General features: G+C 37.1%; 1 protein-coding gene across 2 annotated transcripts in view; it reads left to right on the top strand.

Annotated features, from left to right (window-relative positions):
• The window catches only part of LOC117923317 (probable LRR receptor-like serine/threonine-protein kinase At1g29720), a 40,229-nt gene extending 19,425 nt beyond the window's left edge, over window positions 1–20,804 (top strand). The window contains exons 14-26 of one of the 2 annotated variants that reach the window (XM_034841569.1): window positions 4,785–4,835; window positions 4,919–4,960; window positions 5,235–5,278; window positions 5,841–6,232; window positions 6,308–6,503; window positions 17,899–17,919; window positions 18,028–18,156; window positions 18,284–18,402; window positions 18,878–19,088; window positions 19,197–19,428; window positions 19,509–19,659; window positions 19,746–20,063; window positions 20,416–20,804. In XM_034841569.1, coding sequence (XP_034697460.1) covers window positions 4,785–4,835; window positions 4,919–4,960; window positions 5,235–5,278; window positions 5,841–6,232; window positions 6,308–6,503; window positions 17,899–17,919; window positions 18,028–18,156; window positions 18,284–18,402; window positions 18,878–19,088; window positions 19,197–19,428; window positions 19,509–19,659; window positions 19,746–20,063; window positions 20,416–20,418 — 1,909 coding nt within the window. In that variant the 3' untranslated portion in view covers window positions 20,419–20,804. Of the gene's footprint in view, window positions 1–4,784; window positions 4,836–4,918; window positions 4,961–5,234; window positions 5,279–5,840; window positions 6,233–6,307; window positions 6,504–17,898; window positions 17,920–18,027; window positions 18,157–18,283; window positions 18,403–18,877; window positions 19,089–19,196; window positions 19,429–19,508; window positions 19,660–19,745 lie in introns of both variants that reach the window. The other variant, XM_034841568.1, reaches the window with a different exon arrangement.

Here is a 20,804-nt window from a genome sequence, read left to right as displayed (position 1 = left end):
TTCAAAAGGAGACTTTGCCCGATTATTCAAATGCTTTGGGAACGAGATATGAGTATGTTTCCCAAGCGGACACGACTCACACGCAAGCGACAACAAAGTGGAAAAACGAGGGACCATATTCTGGAACTTGGAGAAACTAAGATGACCCAGACGACTGTGAATAAGAAGAGGAGCATCGGTGGAAATGCAAGCTGCAGGAGATGAAGGTGATGTGAGGTGATAGAGGCCTTGAGACTCACGCCCTATGCCAATCGTTTTCCCCGTACTCCGGTCCTGCAAGATCACAGATTTATCAGAAAAAGTGATAGAACAGTTAAGAGTGCGAGTTATTTTGCTGATGAAAATAAGATTAAAAGGACACTCGGGGGCATAAAGGACAAAATGGAGAGGTAGGGAAGGGAGAAGATGAGTCAAACCAATACATTTAGCCATTGTTTGGGAACCATTAGCTAAAATAACAGTAGGTAAGGCAGAGGTAGTAGTAATAGAGGAGAAAATGTGTTTATTACCAGAGATATGATCAGATGCTCTAGAATCTAGAATCCATGGGCCAAGAGAGGGAGACTGAGTAAAGCAGACAAAGACATTATCGGTCTGGGCAACAAAAGCAACAGAAGCTGATGTGGCTGCCTGATATCGAAGATAGGCATTATAATCACTACCAGTAAGGGTGGTACTCTGAGATGTGGAGCTCTCAGCGGATTCAGGTCGAGATAGCAGAGGATCAAATGACTGAGCAATGTGGGCAGTGCGAGAATGCCGTCCATGTAACTGATAGCAACGATCTCGAGTGTGACCAAGCTTATTACAATAGGTGCACTGAGGACGTTGTCCTCGACCCCAATTGCCACTACGTCCTCCTCGAGAGTTAGTCTGGGAGGCTAACACAAATGAATTTGAAGGACCATCAGTCGACAAAGTCTGAGTAGAGGAGAGGCGTAAGAAACTAGCGAACACATCATCCAATGATGGTACTGATGGACTAGCAAGAATCTGATCTCGGACAGACTCAAGATCTGGACGGAGGCCAATGAGGGTTAACACCATAAAAAACTTGTTAGTCTGTATATGTTGAGCTTCAGCACCATTAGTGAAGGGCATCAAAGTTAAGAACTCCTCCTTAAGAGACACAATCCGACCAATATAAGTAGACAGATCTATGTCCTGCTGTCTCACATGAACAATATCAGAAACCACCTTATAAAATCGTTGAATATCATTCGTGTATAATTCTTTAGCTCGAGTCTTGGGATCAACAGATTGCCACAATACGCTACATAATTGTGCATCGATTTTCTTCCATTACACTTTGTCAACATCAGGTATAGCATCCTCAAGTGTAACAAGATGATCCTCATAACCTTGTCCCATAAACCAGAGTTCCACGGACGCTGACCAGGAGAGATAATTCTCACTACCAATCAATTTTTCCGATGTGATAGTAGGAGATCCAGAGATGACGGATGTAAAAATAGGATTTTTAGTCGCCATATCCACTTCACCTGAGATTGAATCACGTTTGGATCGAAGAGAGCCCTAAAGAGAGGTTGGATCACAGTTGTAGAAGAAGAACCTGGTATGTCGGGACCCAAACAAAGGAGAAAAGTGACTGGAGATGAAGAAGAGGCCTTCCCAAGGCACACACAGGTCTTGGCTAAGGAAGGGAGCTGCCGTCAGAGGCCGGAGGAGGTTGAAAGAAGACTCGCGGAGGCTGAAATGCCAAAAAAAATGGAGAAGCAGGGTTTGGAGAGGACTGACGGAGGCTTAGAAGTGTAAGACGGTGCCGAATGAGCTTGCTAGTAGAAGCTCGGCACCAGAAAGTGGGCCACGCGCCGGCGTGTGGGATTCGGGCCGCTGGAGAAAAAATGGCATGTAGGAGGCGCATGGATCGATTTTTTTTTTTTTTTGGCTCCGGTGCTTTGAGAAAAGTTGCAAATCTCCTCTTTGCGCTCCTGATGATGTGGTCAGTGTCGGAAAATATTGTCAGAAAAAAAAAGTCGCTTAAAAAGTCTCCGGAAAATATCGCCGGAAAAATGTTGATGGTGATGAGGGTTTTTTGACCACAATATGGCTGACTGGAAAGCTTTGGGAGATGGAAAAGGTGACCGGAATGAAACACAGTCACTGGACAGATTCCCGAAATTAATTACATGGGTAAACCAGAAAAAATAAAGTTTTCTCCCTTGACTTTGATACCATGTTGAAAGAGAGAGAGAGAAAACCTTAATTCTCATTCATATGATTAACTTCTTACAATAGAGAAATATATATACAAGGCTAGGTTGAACTAACTATCATATATGTGACCCATATTAAGAAAGGAAAGAAAGATTGTATACTATAAATACATTACATTCAAGAAAGAGAATAGAAAGACAAATGAACACAAGGACATAGCCCACAACCTTCAATTCTCTATTGAACCACTTGTCTAACATCTTAAAAAACTCATCTTACCATCTTCATGTGACACACCTTAGAATTACTTCCAAACACGATGTTGGCCTCTGCTTGATATTCACATAAGAAGATAGTTGTGTTTTACCCTAAAATATAACAAATATGAGAGTAAAGATGGAATCTGCACTGAAGTAACCAATTTCGAAAGAAATTTTCTCACTCAAAAGAGATTTTTTAACTCAAAACCCATAAAATTTCCCCAAACACCCCCTAATGTGGCAAACTTGAAGCTCAAGGTGGCAACCTAGCTTTCACAATTGTGAATCCCTAATTTGAAAAAGAGCTTAAATAGTAGAGATTCAATATTCATCCAACATCTTAGATTGGTTTGGAAAAATGCAATTTTTTTAAAGTTGCGATTGATTAAACAACATTGAAAAATCTAGCTAATGGATGAATCGTTGCCTTTAATGTGATTGATCAACAATCGAGCCAATTGGTTTAAAACACAAAATTCGACACTCCTTAAGTTTCAACTCTTATTTTCCACAAAAGTATAAAAATTCAAAACTTAGGTGATCAACGTTTGAAACCATCCATCTCCTCAAGCCCACTTACCATCCATCCTCTCAGAAATCCCATGCCTTTTGGTAAAAGTAAAATTGTTAGTTACATGAAGTGGTGAGTAAGAAGTTCTCTAAAAGAGGGGAGTACAAGAGCTTGAAGCTTCTATTGCTAAGATTTGTTGGTTTGGATAGAAATGGAAGGTTGTGCTTAAGAATAAGGCATGGACTGATAATTAGATTGGCTTGATCTAGTCTAGCCTAACTTGATCTAGAATTGAATCTGACATGGGAACAAGTAAGGATGAGATTCTACTAGTTCTGACGAATAGGGATGGATCCCACCTCGGATTTGGTCTAGAAATAGGAGTCCTTGTGTGACAAGGCTAGGGTTGGGATAAAGGTGACCCATTCTGACCAGTCCTAGACTCTTCCTATTTGCATTTCTAAGCATTTCAATATCGTTTAGGGGTTTTGGTTTAGTAGCTAGAGCTAGAGAATCTCTAAAATAGAATTGTCACACCTTAAGGTCTAAGATCATGGTTTAGCATAGTATCTAAAATAGAACTTGAAATGTGAGTTAAAGAAAAGGTTATAGCAATTGCGGTTAAATTTTCTTATGTAGAAGCCTTTTAAACATAGCTCTTTTAGTCGGCAAAACTTCAAGTCTACTTTATATATCGATTTGCTATCCTAAATTCTCAAATTGAGATAATGGCAGATTTTGTTGTTTTTTTTTTTTTTTTTCTTTTTAATTAGAAACAAAATATATAATGATAATGATAAAGTTACAAGAGAAGGATAAGAGGTCCTCCCTCAAAATACGGATCTTGATCAAAGTAAGAATAGATATACAAAAACTATAAACAAAGGCGTCCACCAATTGTCTCAAACTTTTGAATCACAAATCGAAAGCCAGTTGAGTTGAATAACATTAAGTGGAACTCCTCTAAAAGCGACATTACAAGAGACCCAAAGAGAGGAGTAGAACCGAAAGCCATATTTTGTTCTTTTCATGTTAGTAAAACTAAAAATAATTTTTCAGAATTTTTATCATTATTAACCTTGCTCATGCAAGCTATTTTCACATTTTTTTTGGAAAAACTCTCACTTTACAACTAAGACTAGAAAATCAATTTTTAATTTACTTAGAATTTGCTCTTATAAATATTTTATAACAAATGGAAAACGGAACTGAAACTTGCTCTCATGAATTCTCTAGATTCTTTCTAAATTTGAGGTTCTCCATAGGATGATGTTCCTATGTGGGATCATTGCCCATCTTCCCTATTCCTTGGCATCTCTTACACTATTTCACTCTTCCTCAAACTCAGACGTTTCACTCCTCCACATGGTTGGCCTCCTTAATTAAGAATTCAACATGAATAGTTAGGGAAGGGATTTTATACTAATACCTCTAGTTTTGATGGAATCTGTGCATTTATCCCATATGTTTCATATGTTCTCTTTCAGATTCTGCTTGGGCCCTTTAGAATCTATCATCTTTAGTTTTTTATTGGAAGTAATTCTCTGAAACATCCTTTTAGTCCTGTTTAAAATTTCTATCCTTTAAAGCAAATTTTGGATAAGTTGCAAAAGAATCTTTAAAATTTAAGATATAAAGAAAAATATGTCCATTTCTTGAAAGAGAAACATCAATTGCTATTAGCTTCTATGAAAGTACTTTTTTTTTTTACAGATATTTTAGTTATGTTAATTTTGAATGTCATACTGATTTAGTCTTCGAATCTCATTAACTTTTCTGCATTCCATTTATTCCCATTGGCTGGAATCTGATATTCATTTTGTTTCTTCTCACAGTGATCTTTCCTATAATAATTTTACTTGGCCAGTTGATTGCCAAGAAATTCAGTAAGTAGATTTATTCATAAGTGTAGCATTCAATATAGTTACTGCTTAACTTCCCTGACATGATTTTTCATCATGTGAATTAGAAATATAAATCGCTACCAAAGCTCATCTCAGAAGTACAACTTGTAAGACTCTTTTCTTCTCTTTAAGATTTGTCGTAAGTTCTAGATATAACCAGTGAATAGTAAAGTTAATTGTTTGGTTTCCAACTCAAGTGAGGCAAATTTTGAGCTTGAACTAATGTATGGATGTTGCAAAGCCAATTCTTGCTCTCTATCAACTATATTTTCCATAGTCAAGATCATCCTACTCTTGTGGCATGGCTTGATAACATCAAATCCATATTGTGTAGTTTGTCTACTTACAATGCTAACATATTCTGATCCTTATGTTTAATAGAAGTGGACTTCTTCCATGCTCAACTAGATCCAGATGCACAAAACGTAAGTATGGACTTGGGATAAAAAGTGAATAACTATTCCATACAAATAATGAACTGCACTGAAATTCCTTTTCTAATCCATGGGTTTATTTTGCAATATGCATTTGTTGTGTGTGTGCGTGTGTGTGAGAGAGAGAGAGATGTCAATTTCTGTATGTTTGACCTTAGTGTATCATGGTGGGATAAAAAGTGTTGAGGGAACCAGTTTCCTATATCTGGATTGTTTTTTTAAAGAGAATATTTTACCTTAAAACAGCTTGTCCAGAAACATCTTAAAATAGTTTGCACTTTCATTTCCATTCTTTGTTTTATAAAAATTGACATATTTTAGAAAAATTAAAAAGTTCAATTTCCAGATTCCTGTGGGAGTTCAGAAATATATTTCTTAAAATAAAATCAAAATTGCCCTTAGCTTTTATTTATTTATTTTTGTGTAGTTTACATATGCACTTTCAATCTGGCTAAACCTAGGTAGTTGGAATTTGGCACTAGGATAATAATAATGATAATTATTGTATTAGTATTTTTTGTTGATATTAACATCATACTTCTATATGTGGCAGCTAGAGATTCATTGCATATAAACTGCGGTGGAGCTAATGAAATTATTAAAAATAACTTTGGGAACATCAAGTATGAAGGAGATAAAGATGGTGGAGGAAGTGCATCAAGAAATTTTATCAGTACAAATTGGGGATTTAGCAGCACAGGGGACTTCATGGATGATGATAGTGATGGTGGAGATAAATATATTGAATCAAATTCCTCTGTCCTCTCAATGAATCACTCAGTGTTGTACATGACAGCACGTAAAGCTCCCCTTTCCCTCACCTATTTTGGATTTTGTCTGAAAAATGGAGATTACAATGTACGCCTCCATTTTGCGGAGATAGAATTTACAGATGAGAAAGCATATAGCAAGCTTGGAAGACGCATATTTAATATCTATATTCAGGTAGCCAGTTACTATATCATAAGAACATATTTATCTAATTTAAGGAGAATTATTGATTGGGACATTTTACTTCAGGGCAAGTTGGTGTGGGAGGATTTCAATATCATGGAGGAAGCAAATGGAATTGGTAAAGAAGTCATTAAACAAACTAATGTGACTGTGACGAACAATACCCTAGAGATCCGCTTGTATTGGGCTGGGAAAGGGACAACATGTATCCCTAAGAGAGGAAGATATGGTCCTCTAATATCTGCTATTTCTATATGTCCCAGTAAGTTAAATATTCATGAGCCTCTCCTTTCAAAATTAGTACAATTGCTGCAGCTGATAATTGTGTGTTCTTTTTTTATGTTTAATTTTCCTTAGTCTTGCTGTTTGGAATTTATACTGGGAAGTCTGTAGCTGGGTTTTCATGCAACAAATTAGCTAAAAAATGCTAATGCAAAATCAAGTAAAGAAATGATAGTTTTTACCATCAAAGTTGAAACATTAGAAACTGATAAAAACAACACTTATAAGTAGTTTTCTACAACCAAATAAAAGTGGGCTACCTAGGGCTCTGGTTTTTAAGGTAATGAGGGTTATATCTGTTGTGGTTCTTTGAGGTATTTTATGGGTTAATACCAATAGGAAAAACTTGCTGATATTTATGAATGGCAACGGAACTCATTTCAGTGCTAAGCTAGTGTCATTATTTCATGGTTAGGATTTATGATCAACAGGTATAGTTTTGGAATAGTATTGTCATTAGGGTTGAGGCAGGAGTTTGTTGATTCTATAACTGCACAGGCATTAACAAAGAAAGTGAAATTAAGAAGAGTGAAGAACAGATAGATAAACCTAAGAGGCTCACTAAGGCTTCGTATCAATGCAGAGGTTACTGAATAACACTTACAAAATTAGAAACTTCCAAGAAATTTCTTCCGAATGAAAACTTCCTAACCAAGTATAAAACTTCTGTGGGCCTAGTTTCCAATTCCTATTGAAATTTTAAAACTTCTGCTAGAACAAGGTTTCACTTATGCTAGAACAAGGGAAACTAAACTAAATCCAAAAATGGGAATTGATAAATGCCATAATCAAATACCAATTTTGAGCAAAAATGGACCTAGTTTCCCCCTTTTCATTTTATTTTGTTGAAAATAAGTTTCAAGGGGTTGATCCCCATCAAAATAAATGAATAAATTAATAAATGGTTATGATTACTATTAGAATCTTTGCATTGCTCCATTTCAAGCCCTCGATCATTTGGGTGCATGCTACTATCATCCTAGGAATCTAGGCAATTGAAGTTGTTTTTAATAAAAACTTTATCCATGATTTGGATGTTTCCATATCAATTTCAGTTGGTGAAGAGGGTGGTATGAATCTTGAATACCTTGCGATCTTTTACCTGATGACTCCCTCTTGGATCCTAGCATGTGAGGATCGTGGAATCCTTTCTATGGGGATGAAGGTTAGGGTCTTTCTATAAGACTAAATGACAACTTCTTTTTATGCCTTAAACCCTTAAGGGCTTGCCTATAGGCTTAAGTGTCTTGAACCCATTTTGTGCTTGGGTCACTTAATCTAACCCACTGGGTCTTGATTAATTAATTAACCTTATTAGACTTCGATTAATTAATTAGCCCAATAAAAAAAATCATTTAGAAGCTTTTGTACAACCTTGCATTTTACCAAAATGTAGGATGCATACATATGAATAAAAAACCCAACTATCACTCAAATAATGTGCCACCAAGGAATTTGAGTTTGAGTAAGAACCATTGAAACCCATAGGAAACTATTGGCTCCTTAATAATCAAATTTTGAAGTTGAATAAACATTCCATTATAGAGAGTCAACTGCACTTCAATATCCTATGATATTAGATTGAGATAAGAAACTTGAGTTCATGACCTACTAACAATTGCATGTAAGCTCCTCATAAACTAGTGTTCGTAATCTAACAAAGTGAATGTTATCAATCTCTCAGGAGTACCTCTACCATCTTTAAGTCTTAGATCTTCTTATTATGTGATCAATTAACATATTCTAGTTTTCTAAGAGCATCTATCAAATTCCATTTAAGGTATGGTCATAGATCTCATGATTACATGTCCTTAGAATCAACTAAGGAAACACACTGTTTCAAATCCATGAGATATCATGGTGCCCATTTTGAAAATACCTATTGTCACTTGTTTTAATCAATAGTGACTCGATTCATAGACAAGGATGAAAATTTTAAGAAATATTGGAGATATTTCTCCAAAGTTTTGGGTATCAATTGTCAATGATAAGATAGTTCCAATTTGCTGATTTTTGCCAACTTTTCCCAATATTTCGGGATTTTTCATTGGTGTTTTGGGATTTTCCCCCGATTTTTCGGGTTTTTTTCGATAAGTCTCAATTTTTTGTTGGTCAGCTAGTGGTCAAACTCCAAATTTTTTTTAAAACATTGTTGGGACTCGAGCCCCTAAACCTCATGTTTAGCAAAAATAGCCCTAACCACTTCAACTGCTAGACCTTTCACAAAAATATTTGCTAACATCATATATATAGCAAATTTTTTTCTCTAATGAAAAAGAAAATTCTAAAACTGAATATACTTTTTAATACATTCCTACAAAATAAAAAAATATCAAAATATAATTTTAATAATAAATTAATTTTAATTATCTTAAATTCAAGGATTTCACTGATTATTAAAATATAAAAACCATTATCGTAATTTTTTTAATGAGTCTTTCTTTATTTCTTTTATGTCTTAATTAACTATAAGATAAATATAAATTTGAGAATAAAATCATAATTAGTTTTAAAAATCATACATATATTATTGTTTCTTTTATATATTTGAATACATTCAAATTAGATAGATATATGTTTTTTGTTAAAATTTCTATCGATATTTCTCAATGTATCTCGATATATCCATGATATTCCACTACTGATATTTATAAAAATTTATATTTTTATTCTTTTCCATAGAGACTATATGATCATCTAGTGTCTCACCCGTAGATCAAAGCCACTGAAGACTTTAATACTAACTCAATATTCTTTTAAGGTTGAGAACTCATACGATATAGTAGCTTGTTAAAATCATGACTACTTGATAGCCCATTTCATGACTCACCGTAGATTTTGTTCAATGTGTAACCATACAAACTAGTGCACTCACCATGTTACCCATTTTGATGACTAAGACATGTCATCCTTACAATTTGGAGGTAGTGCGTTACAACCTTTGATAAATTACCTAAATCTATGAACAAGTTATGAATGAATCATTAACTTGCAAGGAACCCGTGATTTAACTCTTTTGTGCAACTCATAATGCACTCAAGTCATGTATAATGCAAGTGATGCGGGATTGAATGTTTAATATATATAATAGATAAATAGGATAGTGAAAGGAGAACTAGAATCATAATATAAATATTAATGAAATCCATTTTTTATTACATCATATCATGTTTTTCAAGGCTCCATCCTAACAATTACATGCAAGGAACATAGGTGAAATTATTTTTAGAAATTGATTTCTTTGTTCTAATGTTAATTTTTTAGAGTTGAATATTTTTCATCTTGAGAGCCAAAGTTATTAGAGCCAATTAAAGTTGTTATCTAATCTGGGTTCCGTAAAGTTCTTTTTTTTTTACTTGATTTCGTTGGAAGAAAGTAACTAAATGATATGAGAGTGTAAAATTAAGAAAGAGTACATTGTGTCTTCCAGCAATAAGGTTGCAATACCATTTTTAGGAAGTTAAATTGCTATCTGATTAGTAAAAACCAAGTTCCTTCCTCAAATTTTTACCCTTGATTTAGATGGATAAAAAGGAAAACCATCAAAGACATTCAAATGTCAAACCATGCTGATGTAAGTGATATGTTGTATTAGAATACCAATTTTCTGTATAAATTGAAGTTAGCGAATGAGCCAACAATGCATGTCAAATGAACAATGTTCCAGAAAATAAAGAATCTCAATTGTACATGTTAAGCTACCAACTCTCCTAATACCTTAAGCATGCACTAAAAAAATAAAAAATTGTTCTAAACTACCTGTTAAGCTATCAACTTTCCTAAAAGCTTGGGAATATAACTCCATAGTTGTTCACATGGAGAGAGAAATTATCAGTTATTAATTGCAAATAAATAGATAGGGAAATAAATAATAAAAAAAACTTTAACTTGAGACCCTTAATTAACTATAACTATGATGCTATGTTATCTTACTGATTTTCCTAAAAGCTTGAGCTGTTTGAATATGAATCCACAATGTATAACAAGCTAACAATACTTGTTCTCATCTTTTTCCTCTCTCATCATCTTTTTACATCATTGCCACTGTCTTCATCTTTCCCTGAGTCTAGACCTTGGTTTCCATAGGATTGTTTTGTTTGCAATCCTTTCTTTCCTTGTCTAAGAAGGAATCTCAAGTCATATTTATCTATCCTAAGTTAATTCAGAACTCCAAAGTTTCACCTGAAGTCAAACCCTTTGCATGGTTGGTGGGTAATGGGAAGGTTAACACCCATGATTTGCTTCAGATCAGGAGGCTTTTAAAAGCCCTCAGTGTGGCGCCTTGTGTTCTCTCTGGAGGCAGAACATATCACCTTTTCCTTCATTGTTGTGGTGCTTTGGATCATGACACAGCTTGTCCATGTTGGCCGGTATTTCCTTTGCTGATAATGATGATTATTTCCTTTGCGGGCCTTGGAAAATTTTTTTCAGGGTCAGAGTGTTGTGCAAGGGTGGTATGCTTGCTATCTTAATGGTGATTTGGTTGGAAAGAAATGTCAAGATATCTGAGGAGAAGCATAAATCTTCAGAATGCTTATGGGAATCAGTTCGCATCCACATTTCTCTGTAGGTATCAGTCCCAACCCCATGGTAGTTGGGAAGTGGTGATGCTTCCAGATATATGATGACAGCTTGGCTATATTCTTCTTTAGACCAGCTGGTTCCAGGTTATCTATAGAGGCAGAGATCCTAGACTTGCTTGAAAGTTTGGTTGAGTTGAAAATGTTTAGCCAGAACAACTTTGACATTGAAGTGGACTTTTCCTTATTGTCTCTTGGGTTTCTCAAGGGAAGAAGGGTCCTTGGAGATTGGATGTGTGGCTCCATAAAATTGTAGACTTCTTGAGGGATTTGGTTGTTCCTTCTCCTGTATCCTAGATTGGCCAACCAAGCAGCAGATCATTTGGTTCTGCATGATGCCTTTTTGCTACAGGATTTTGTTTGGAGTTTGGAGTTTCATGCTTTCCTGAGATGTATCTTCTCTAGGGGATCCTTGTTGGGGTTTGTTAGGAAATTAATCTAGCAAATCTTCTATATAAAGAAGATATATTCTGTATATAACAGTTTCCCCTTTGTATTCCTAGATTGTAGTTAGATTGATTGGTGATAGCTTAATTATAGGAGAGACTAACGTGTAACCAAAGTTTACTTGCTGTATAAATACATCAATTGACATCAATGAAATTCAATTAAGCCAATTCTTCTTCTTTTCATGGTATCAGAGCAGGGACTAAAATCCTGACTCTATTGTAGCCGCACTCTACCATCTCGTGCAACAATCTCTCATCCTTTGGCCACCATGGTTGATGAAAGGAATCCTACCTCTTCTAAAACATCAAAACCAGACTCATCAAAGACAGAAAAACAAGTTGATTCCTCTGTCCCTCCATTAGATGCATCAAAGTCTGATATCTCAAATTCTTATTTCACTCATCACTCAGATCATCCAGGTTTGGTTTTGATTTCCAAACCTCTGAATGGAGATAACTACTCAGCTTGGTGCAGAGCCATGACCTTGGCTTTAAATGCCAAGAACAAATTGGGTTTTGTCAATGGCACCATCAAGGCGCATTCAGAAGAAACTCATCTTGATGACTATGCAACTTGGTCACCTCGCAATGATATGGTGCATTCTTGGATCGTCAACACTCTCAATCCTGAAATTTCAGACTTTGTAATCTATTATGCAACCGCTCATGAGGTTTGGGAAGATCTTCGTGAGCGATTCTCTCAAAGCAATGCACCTCGCATATTTGAGATCCAGCGAGAAATTGCCTACCATCGACAAGAGCAACTTTCTATCTCGGTTTGCTACACAAAACTCAAGAGCTTGTGGAATGAACTGGCCTCGTACAATGATGCATCAAGCGGAACACAGCAGGATCAACAAAGGTTGATGCAATTTCTAATGGGGTTGAAGGAATCCTACAGTGCGATTCGTGGGTAGATACTTCTCCTAAATCCTCTTCCCTCTGTCCGTCAAGCATATTCCTCTATGTGCCAAGAAGAAAAACAGAGGTTTCTTAGTGCAACACACACAACTGCAGAGTCTAACTCCAGCTTTGTCATGGCCGTAAGGAGCAATCAAATGAAGAACAACTTTGTTGGGAACGCAAGGTCAAATCGTTCAGAAATCTTCTACAGCGGTTCACAAGATTCACGACGGTTTGATAAAGACAAATGTCGTTCAGGATCTTCCAGAGGGTGACCTTAGTGCACCTATTGTGGGGAAATGGGACACTTTGTCGAGAAGTGTTATCAGCTGCACGGATATCCTCCAGGACACCTAAAGGCAAGAATATGTTCCAATTTTAACCGCCACAAGAATACTTCTGTGGCTAATCAAGTTTCTGATGGTGCAAACAAAGATGATGGGAAGTTGGTGTTGACTGGAATCTCAGAAGCACAACTTCAACAACTCCTGAATGACAAAGATGGAGGTACAAGTTCTTAGGCAAATGCAACTATAGCAAAACCAGGTTTGTTTAAAATTTCTTCACACTGCTGGATCATCGACAGCGACGCAACAGACCATATCTCTTCATCTCCAAAGTTGTTCTTGCGTAAAGATAAAAATATTTCATTGCCTCTAGTATTGTTACCTAGTGGAGAAAAGGCTAACATTGTCGCCAAAGGGTCCTTGTCGCTAAACTCTGTTTATTATCTGCGTGATGTATTATGTGTACCTACATCCAAAGTCGATTTAATGTCAATTAGTCGTCTAACAAGAGACTTGAATTGTTCAGTAACATTTTTCTCTCATTGGTGTGTTTTGTAGGATCTGGCTATGAGGAGGATGATTGGTTTGGGTAAGCAGCGTGAGGGATTGTATTACCTAGCGGCGTTAACGACAAAGAAAACCCGAGACCAATTCTCATTCATCACCAAACTGTTAACCAACCTACAACCTCACCACTTCATCTACCGATCTCTGGTATAGCCGTTTAGGGCATGTTTCCCATTCTCATCTAAGTTTCATTGCTAAAAACTTTTTAAAATTTTCAATTCAGTCTAATAATGATTGCTTTATTTGTCCTTTGGCAAAACAACATCGTTTACCTTTTGGTACTAGTGAAATTTCATCCGAAAAACCATTTGATCTTATTCATTGCGACATTTGGGGTCGTTATAAACATTCTTCACTTTCTGGTGCACATTATTTCCTTACTATTGTTGATGATTACACGCGCTTCACTTGGATTTTTCTGATGAAACACAATGATGAAGCACAACCTCTTATAAAACATTTCTTTAGTTATGTTTCCACTCAATTTGCATCTCATATCAACAATTTTTGAAGTGACAATGGTGGAGAATTCCTTTCACTCCAATCCTTTTTCAAAGATAATGGTGTTCTTTTCTAGTACTCTTATGTTTACATGCCCCAACAAAATGGGGTGGTGGAACGCAAATGCTGCCACATTTTACAAGTTGCACGAGCCTTGAAATTTCAAACTCAACTTCCTACTCAATTTTGGGGAGAATGTGCACTCACCGCCATCCATATCATCAACCGCTTACTTTCACCTGTTCTCTCCTTCAAAACACCATTCGAATGCCTTTACTTGAAACCACCTACTTACTCTCACCTCTGTGTGTTTGGTTGTCTCGCTTATGCTGCCAATGTCCATGTCTCATCACAAATTCGATCATCGTTCCATCGTCTGTATCTTCATTGGTTATCCTGTTCAATCTCTCCACCATAAAAATATTCACCAGCAGGGAAGTACGTTTTCACGAAAATCACTTTCTTATGCTTCCTTCGAGTATGTCCTTCCTACTTCTAATTTGGGCTACTCTTCAGGCCCAATTCCTGCTCCAATTCATGACCCAACTCCCTCTTACGTCACTAATCCTTCTGGCCTTATCCCTCCTCCCACCATAGACTCTGCTCCCTCTTCTTCTGTTGCACCCAATTTAGACACACTCCATTTCGTCACACCCATCTCTTCATCCACAATTTCTGATCTCCCCTCCCTCCATGATGAGTAGCCCACTACAAATCCAACTTCAATTCTCCTCAAAACATACACTCGCTGCCCCAAGAATGCTCCTTCACCTCTGTTGGAAATCCCAACGCCTCTTTCTCCTTCCCCGTCTGTCGAGACACTCTTGCCAACTACATCATCCCTTCCTTCATCACCGTCCTTGCTTCTATCTTCATCCAATCCCTCCGACCCATCCCCAGCTCTCCCTGGCCCGCCACAACCAGCCCCAACCGAGACCCTTCGTCGCTCCGACCGCTCCCATAATCTACTGGCGAAACTACAGGATTATGTATGCTCTCACATCAAGCACGCTTGCTCCAACCAATCTCCTTGCTTGCTTCCAGGTCCGACTAAAGGTACACGTTATCCTTTGGCCAATTATGTTTCATATCACTGTTACAAGCCTGCACATTGCTCTTTTATTGCCCAGATTAGTCAAGTCACAAAACCCAGAAATTATTCTGAAGCCGTTGTTTATCCTGAATGGCAGGAGGCGATGCGGTCCGAATTGCAGGCTCTCTAAGCCAATGGTACTTGGACTCTCACATCTCTTCCAACAGGGAAGACGTCGATAGGTTGTCGGTGGGTCTATAAGATTAAACATTGTTCCGATGGATCAATTGAGAGATACAAAACACGATTAGTTGCTAAGGGATTTACACAATTGGAGGGTGTCGATTATCAGGATACCTTCTTTCCCACTGCCAAAATCATCACAATTCGTTGTCTCCTTGCCTTAGCTGCTGCTTGAAGGTGGTCACTTCACCAATTATATGTTGATAACGTCTTCCTTCACGACGATCTTCATGAAGAGATTTACATGTCACCGCCGCCAGGGCTTCGGAGACAGGGGGAGGAAAACTTGGTGTGTCGATTACATAAGTCACTGTATGGCTTGAAGCAAGCATCTCGACAGTGGTTCTCAAAATTCTCAGAAGCTATTCGAGCTGCAGGGTATGTTCAATCTCGAGCTGACTACTCTTTATTCACCAAAATACAAGGCAAGTCCTTCATTGCCCTCTTGATATATGTTGATGATATTTTGATTACTGGAAATGATTCTGTGAGTATTGCTGCAATTAAGAAATTCCTGCATAGTCAATTTCGTCTTAAGGATCTTGGTGATCTGAAGTATTTCCTTGGCATTGAAGTATCTTCTTCTAAGAATGGGATTTTTATTTCCCAACATAAGTATGCTTTAGAAATCATTAAGGATGCGGGATTGTTAAGTGTTGCACCTATTGATACTCCTATGGAGCGAGGTTTGAAATTGTTTGATAAAAGTGATTTACTCGAGGATCCGGGTCATTATAGGAGGTTGGTTGGTAGATTGATATATCTTACTGTCTCAAGGTCGGATATTACATATTTTGTGCATGTATTAAGCAGGTTTATGCATCAGCCTCGTAAGCTTCATATGGAGGCAGCACTTAGTGTTGTGCGTTATCTCAAAAATGCACTTGGGCAAGGATTGTTCTTCTCCTCAAACAGTGATTTCAGGTTGCGAGCCTATTGTGATTCAGATTGGGCAGGATGTCCTATCACTAGAAGGTCAACCATAGGTTATTGTGTCTTCCTTGCCCCTCATTAGTCTCATGGAGATCTAAACGTCAGAAAACAGTGTCGCTTTCTTCAGCTGAAGCAGAATATCGTGCTATGACAAGTGCTTGATGTGAGTTAACTTGGCTGAGATGCCTTCTCAGAGATTTGGGAGTATTGCATCGAGAGCCTGCATTGTTATATTGTGATAACAAAGCTGCATTGCATATTGCAGCAAACCCAGTCTTTCATGAGCGGACCAGACACATTGAAATGGATTGTCATTACATCCGAGATAAGATTCAAAATGGATCCGTTACTACAAGGTTCGTGAACTCTACACATCAATTGGCAAATGTCTTGACTAAAGCTTTGGGAAAAGAAGTCTTTACTCCTATGATTCGCAAGTTGGGAGTATAGGATATCCACTCTCCAACTTGAGGGGGAGTGTTATGAAATTAATTTAGCAAATCTTCTATATAAAGAAGATATATTCTGTATATAACAGTTTCCCCTTTGTATTCCTAGATTGTAGTTAGATTGATTGGTGATAGCTTAATCATAGGAGAGACTAACGTGTAACCAAAGTTTACTTCTTGTATAAATACATTAATTGACATCAATGAAATTCAATTCAGTCAATTCTTCTTCTTTTCAGGGTTTCTTCAGATACTATCTCTTTGGCTTTTAGTTTTCTTTCTTGCATGTTTCTTGTTGGGCGCTTTGAAGGATAGGTCATCCTTCCTTGTATTGGCTGATTTTTTTGTTTGTTTATTTTGATAAGAAACAACAATTTCATTCCATTGAAATATTAAGTACCAAGAAGGATGAGACCTCCTTCCAAGAAGTACACAATCCTTTATACAAGGATAAAAAAGGCTGGTTAGTGTACACTAGTTCAAAAGATCGTATCTAACTATAATTTACATAGTATAAAATCTCCTACAAAAGAAATCATACATCTAGCTCCATGTTTTGCTAATTCATTGTTGGATGTTTGCCTAACTGAGGAGCCTAAGAGAAAGAACATCCTAACTCTGAAGAAATGTCAATAATTTGGCGCAACCGCCCGTCAAACTTCCATGGGCCTCTTTCTTTCCTAGTTGCCCATGATATGACACTAGTGGCATCTCCTTCTACTAGAAAATTGCAGAAACCCAAAGCTTTGGCTTGTGCCAACCCTTCCAAAAGGGCTAGAATTTCTTCCTCAATGGCCAAACCCCGACCTGCAGGTTTAGAGAATGCCTTTAACACTGCTACAATGATCTTTAATCAACCCTTCCAATCAAGCAGAATGAGGCTGAAAGGAATACCTGCAAAAGTTTCACTACTAGAAGCCCTTAGTGAAGAAGAGAAATAAAACAAGTCCCAAACTGCTTCTAGAGTCATCCACCTATCCTAAAAAATCCTTGCATTCCTTTTCCAGCAATTGCTCCAAATCAAAGCAAGGTTGGCAATGCGCCAAAGAGTCCTGCTTGATGGAAGTCCCCCAAAACATCTTAACAATGTAATCAGCATTTCCTCCCCTTTTTGGGTGGAACCCAATCAATTCCTGCCAGTCAAAGCAATCTACACCATATTGGCTGATTCATTTATTAATGAATTATTTTGTTTTTAGCAAAAGAAAGAAAAAAAAAAAAAGGGAATTTCCGCTTTCATTGCCTTGTTTAAGTGGGATGTCCTCTTTATGAGCTGTAATACTTGTCCAGATCAGTAAGGTGACATTCATAAATCATTTTGAATTTTTAACCTAATCTAATGAATATGGATTTGTTTATTTCTTCTTCTGGGTTACCTCAGATTTACATTTTCATCTGATAGCTGTGGTTGTTTGGTTTGTCGTTTTCAGGTTCAAGATCTCATTGTGGAGGTGAGAATTAGGGGAACTGATTCGTAGTGCATGGTTTTATTTGGCATTAGTATTGACTTTTTTGATTCTTTGACCTTATTTTGGATATATAATGTTATCCATTCTCAGAACTTGGAAAGGGGAGCAAAAAAGTCACAATTGTTGGAGTTGCCACTTCTGTATCATGCCTTATTCTCTTCGTACTAGGTGTTCTTTGTTGGAAGTACTATTTTGGGGGCAAAAACATGATGGAAAAAGGTGTGGGGTAAATTATTTGCATGATTGCATGTTGATTTTATTTGCACACATATGTTGCTCTATCATATCTTTACACCATTTGTATGGATGCTAGATACCCCCTTAATTCTAACTGTGTCATTGGCAGAACTTAGAGGGCTAGATCTGCAAACCGGTTCCTTCACTTTGAGACAAATAAAAGCTGCCACCAACAACTTCGATTATGCGAACAAGATTGGAGAAGGGGGTTTTGGATCCGTATACAAGGTATTCTGCCTAACAGTGCTGCACTGAATTCCTCAACTGTTTAATAGAACAAAAATAAAAAGTGTTATCATTCAGAACTAGAAGCATTTGTGAGAATACTTTCTGCCTTGTTTATTGCATAGGAATACATGAATATATGCACAATAAGTGTCTAAAAATAGCCTAGAAAATAATGCCTATAATTACGTTATCAAAGATGCTATCAAGGATAAATAAGTGAAGAATGCTAGGAAAGGAAAGAATATTAGGAAATCCTGTATACAATCGTACAGTTGCTACAACTCATATGAGCTGGAAGAATCTTCATAAATCTGCCAGCCCTAGAAGAATCTTCGGAAATCTGCCACAAGCTGACAGATTTTTCAATAAAAAGGATATCCTAATTGATTGCTAGACTTCTCATTTGGTAATGCATGTTCCATTGATGTATTTCTATCTAGCCAACCGTTATTTTGATTATCAAATTTGAGTGCAGGGTCAACTATCAGATGGCACTGTTATTGCTGTGAAGCAGCTCTCTTCTAAATCAAGGCAAGGGAACCGTGAATTTGTGAATGAGATAGGCATCATTTCATGCTTGCATCACCCCAATCTCGTAAAGCTTTATGGGTGTTGTATTGAAGGAAATCAATTGCTGCTTGTCTATGAGTACATGGAAAATAATTCTCTTGCACGTGCTCTTTTTGGTAAAAATGGTGGCCTTTGCTTCTTGACTAGAAACAGTGTTTTTGTATTTTCACTAACATAAAGTTTCTGAATTTCTAAATTTCTTTTATGAATTAATGAATGTGCAGAAAGAAGTGCTTTGAAATTGGATTGGGCAACGAGGTACAAGATATGTGTTGGGATAGCCAGGGGTCTCACATTTCTCCATGAAGAATCAAGAATCATGATAGTTCATAGGGACATCAAAGCTACAAATGTACTCCTTGATGAGAATCTAAATGCTAAAATATCAGATTTTGGATTAGCTAAGCTCAATGAAGGGGAGAACACCCACATTAGCACCCGAATTGCTGGAACCATGTGAGTTATTATCTCTAGAGCTTCCCATGATTGTGCCAAATGATTTCAAGGTACTAATTTAAAACACTACTTTGTTTCAGTGGATATATGGCTCCAGAGTACGCACTATGGGGTTATCTAACAGACAAAGCAGATGTTTACAGCTTTGGGGTGGTCACACTAGAAATTGTTAGTGGGAAGAACAACTCAAATTACACGCCAGACACCACATGCACTTGCCTTCTTGATTGGGTAATTTAGATGAGAACATCAGGGTTCGAGTCTTTCATCAGAATCTTTATTGTCACTTTACATTTTTGCATTGATTTTCGGTGCAGGCTTTTGTTTTGAAACAACAGGGAAGCTTGATGGAATTGGTAGATCCAAACTTGGGGACTGAATTTAATAAGAAAGAGGCAGAAACAATGATTAAAGTAGCTCTCCTATGTACCAATGCTTCTTCTAAACTTAGGCCTACCATGTCAGCAGTGCTAAGAATGCTTGAAGGACAAGATATTATTCCAGAAGTGATCTCAGATCCTAGCATCTATGGCAAAGATATGAGAATTAGTCCCCTCAGAGACCACTATCAACACATGGAAATGCAGAGTTCTAGTGGAAGCCTGGCCCCAAATTTTTCATTAGATGGAGCACAGGTTGGTTCATCCTCTTCTGCTTAATTTTGATTCCAATCATTTTGGTGAGACTTCTTTGGTATTCCATAAGAGTTCTTGAGTTCTCCATTCAATTAATTTGATGTTGGGAGTTTCATTTGATTGAACATACTGAACTATTGGCTCAACACTTAGATCACGTCAGGTGGGAACTCCTCCTGTAGTCCCATATTTATGTATAGTATTGAAGAAACCACTGCATGAGTGTATGAATATGAATCCTAACTTGTTTAGCCTAGCAAGTATTTCTGTGTATCATCTTCTCAGGGGGCACACTTGGTTTCCCTGGAAGCCTTTATGGTCTTTAAACTCACAGTAAATTGGTGATGGGCAGTGACACATCTCTGACTATAGAAGTAGTATCGGAAAAGAGAAATGGAAAAGGCCCTTGGCTCAAATTGATTGGTCTAATCTTTGACATCAAGTTCTCCAAAACTTTCCACTTGAGGGTTTCATCTGACTATATTCTGTTTGAAAGAATCCTCCATCAACTTCTACTTTCCAGGAGTTAATAGTCATTGCTACCGTCCTAGAATGTAAGAGATCCTCTGTTCTCTGTTCAAATTTCACCTTTGTAATTAGAGTTCATATATCTCATATTCAATTCAATCCTCAACATTTTTATTTTTATTTTCTACCAAAATATGTAATATCCAACAAATAAAACATCCTTGTCCCGTTTGGTTTGTTTTGTCAGAAATAACAGAATTCGGTGCTTCCTTA

Source organism: Vitis riparia, chromosome 10 (genome assembly GCF_004353265.1).
Source record: "Vitis riparia cultivar Riparia Gloire de Montpellier isolate 1030 chromosome 10, EGFV_Vit.rip_1.0, whole genome shotgun sequence".
Classification (NCBI taxonomy): Eukaryota; Viridiplantae; Streptophyta; class Magnoliopsida; order Vitales; family Vitaceae; genus Vitis; species Vitis riparia.
Note: the sequence above shows the minus strand (reverse complement) of the source record. Positions and strands in the feature narration are given on the sequence as shown.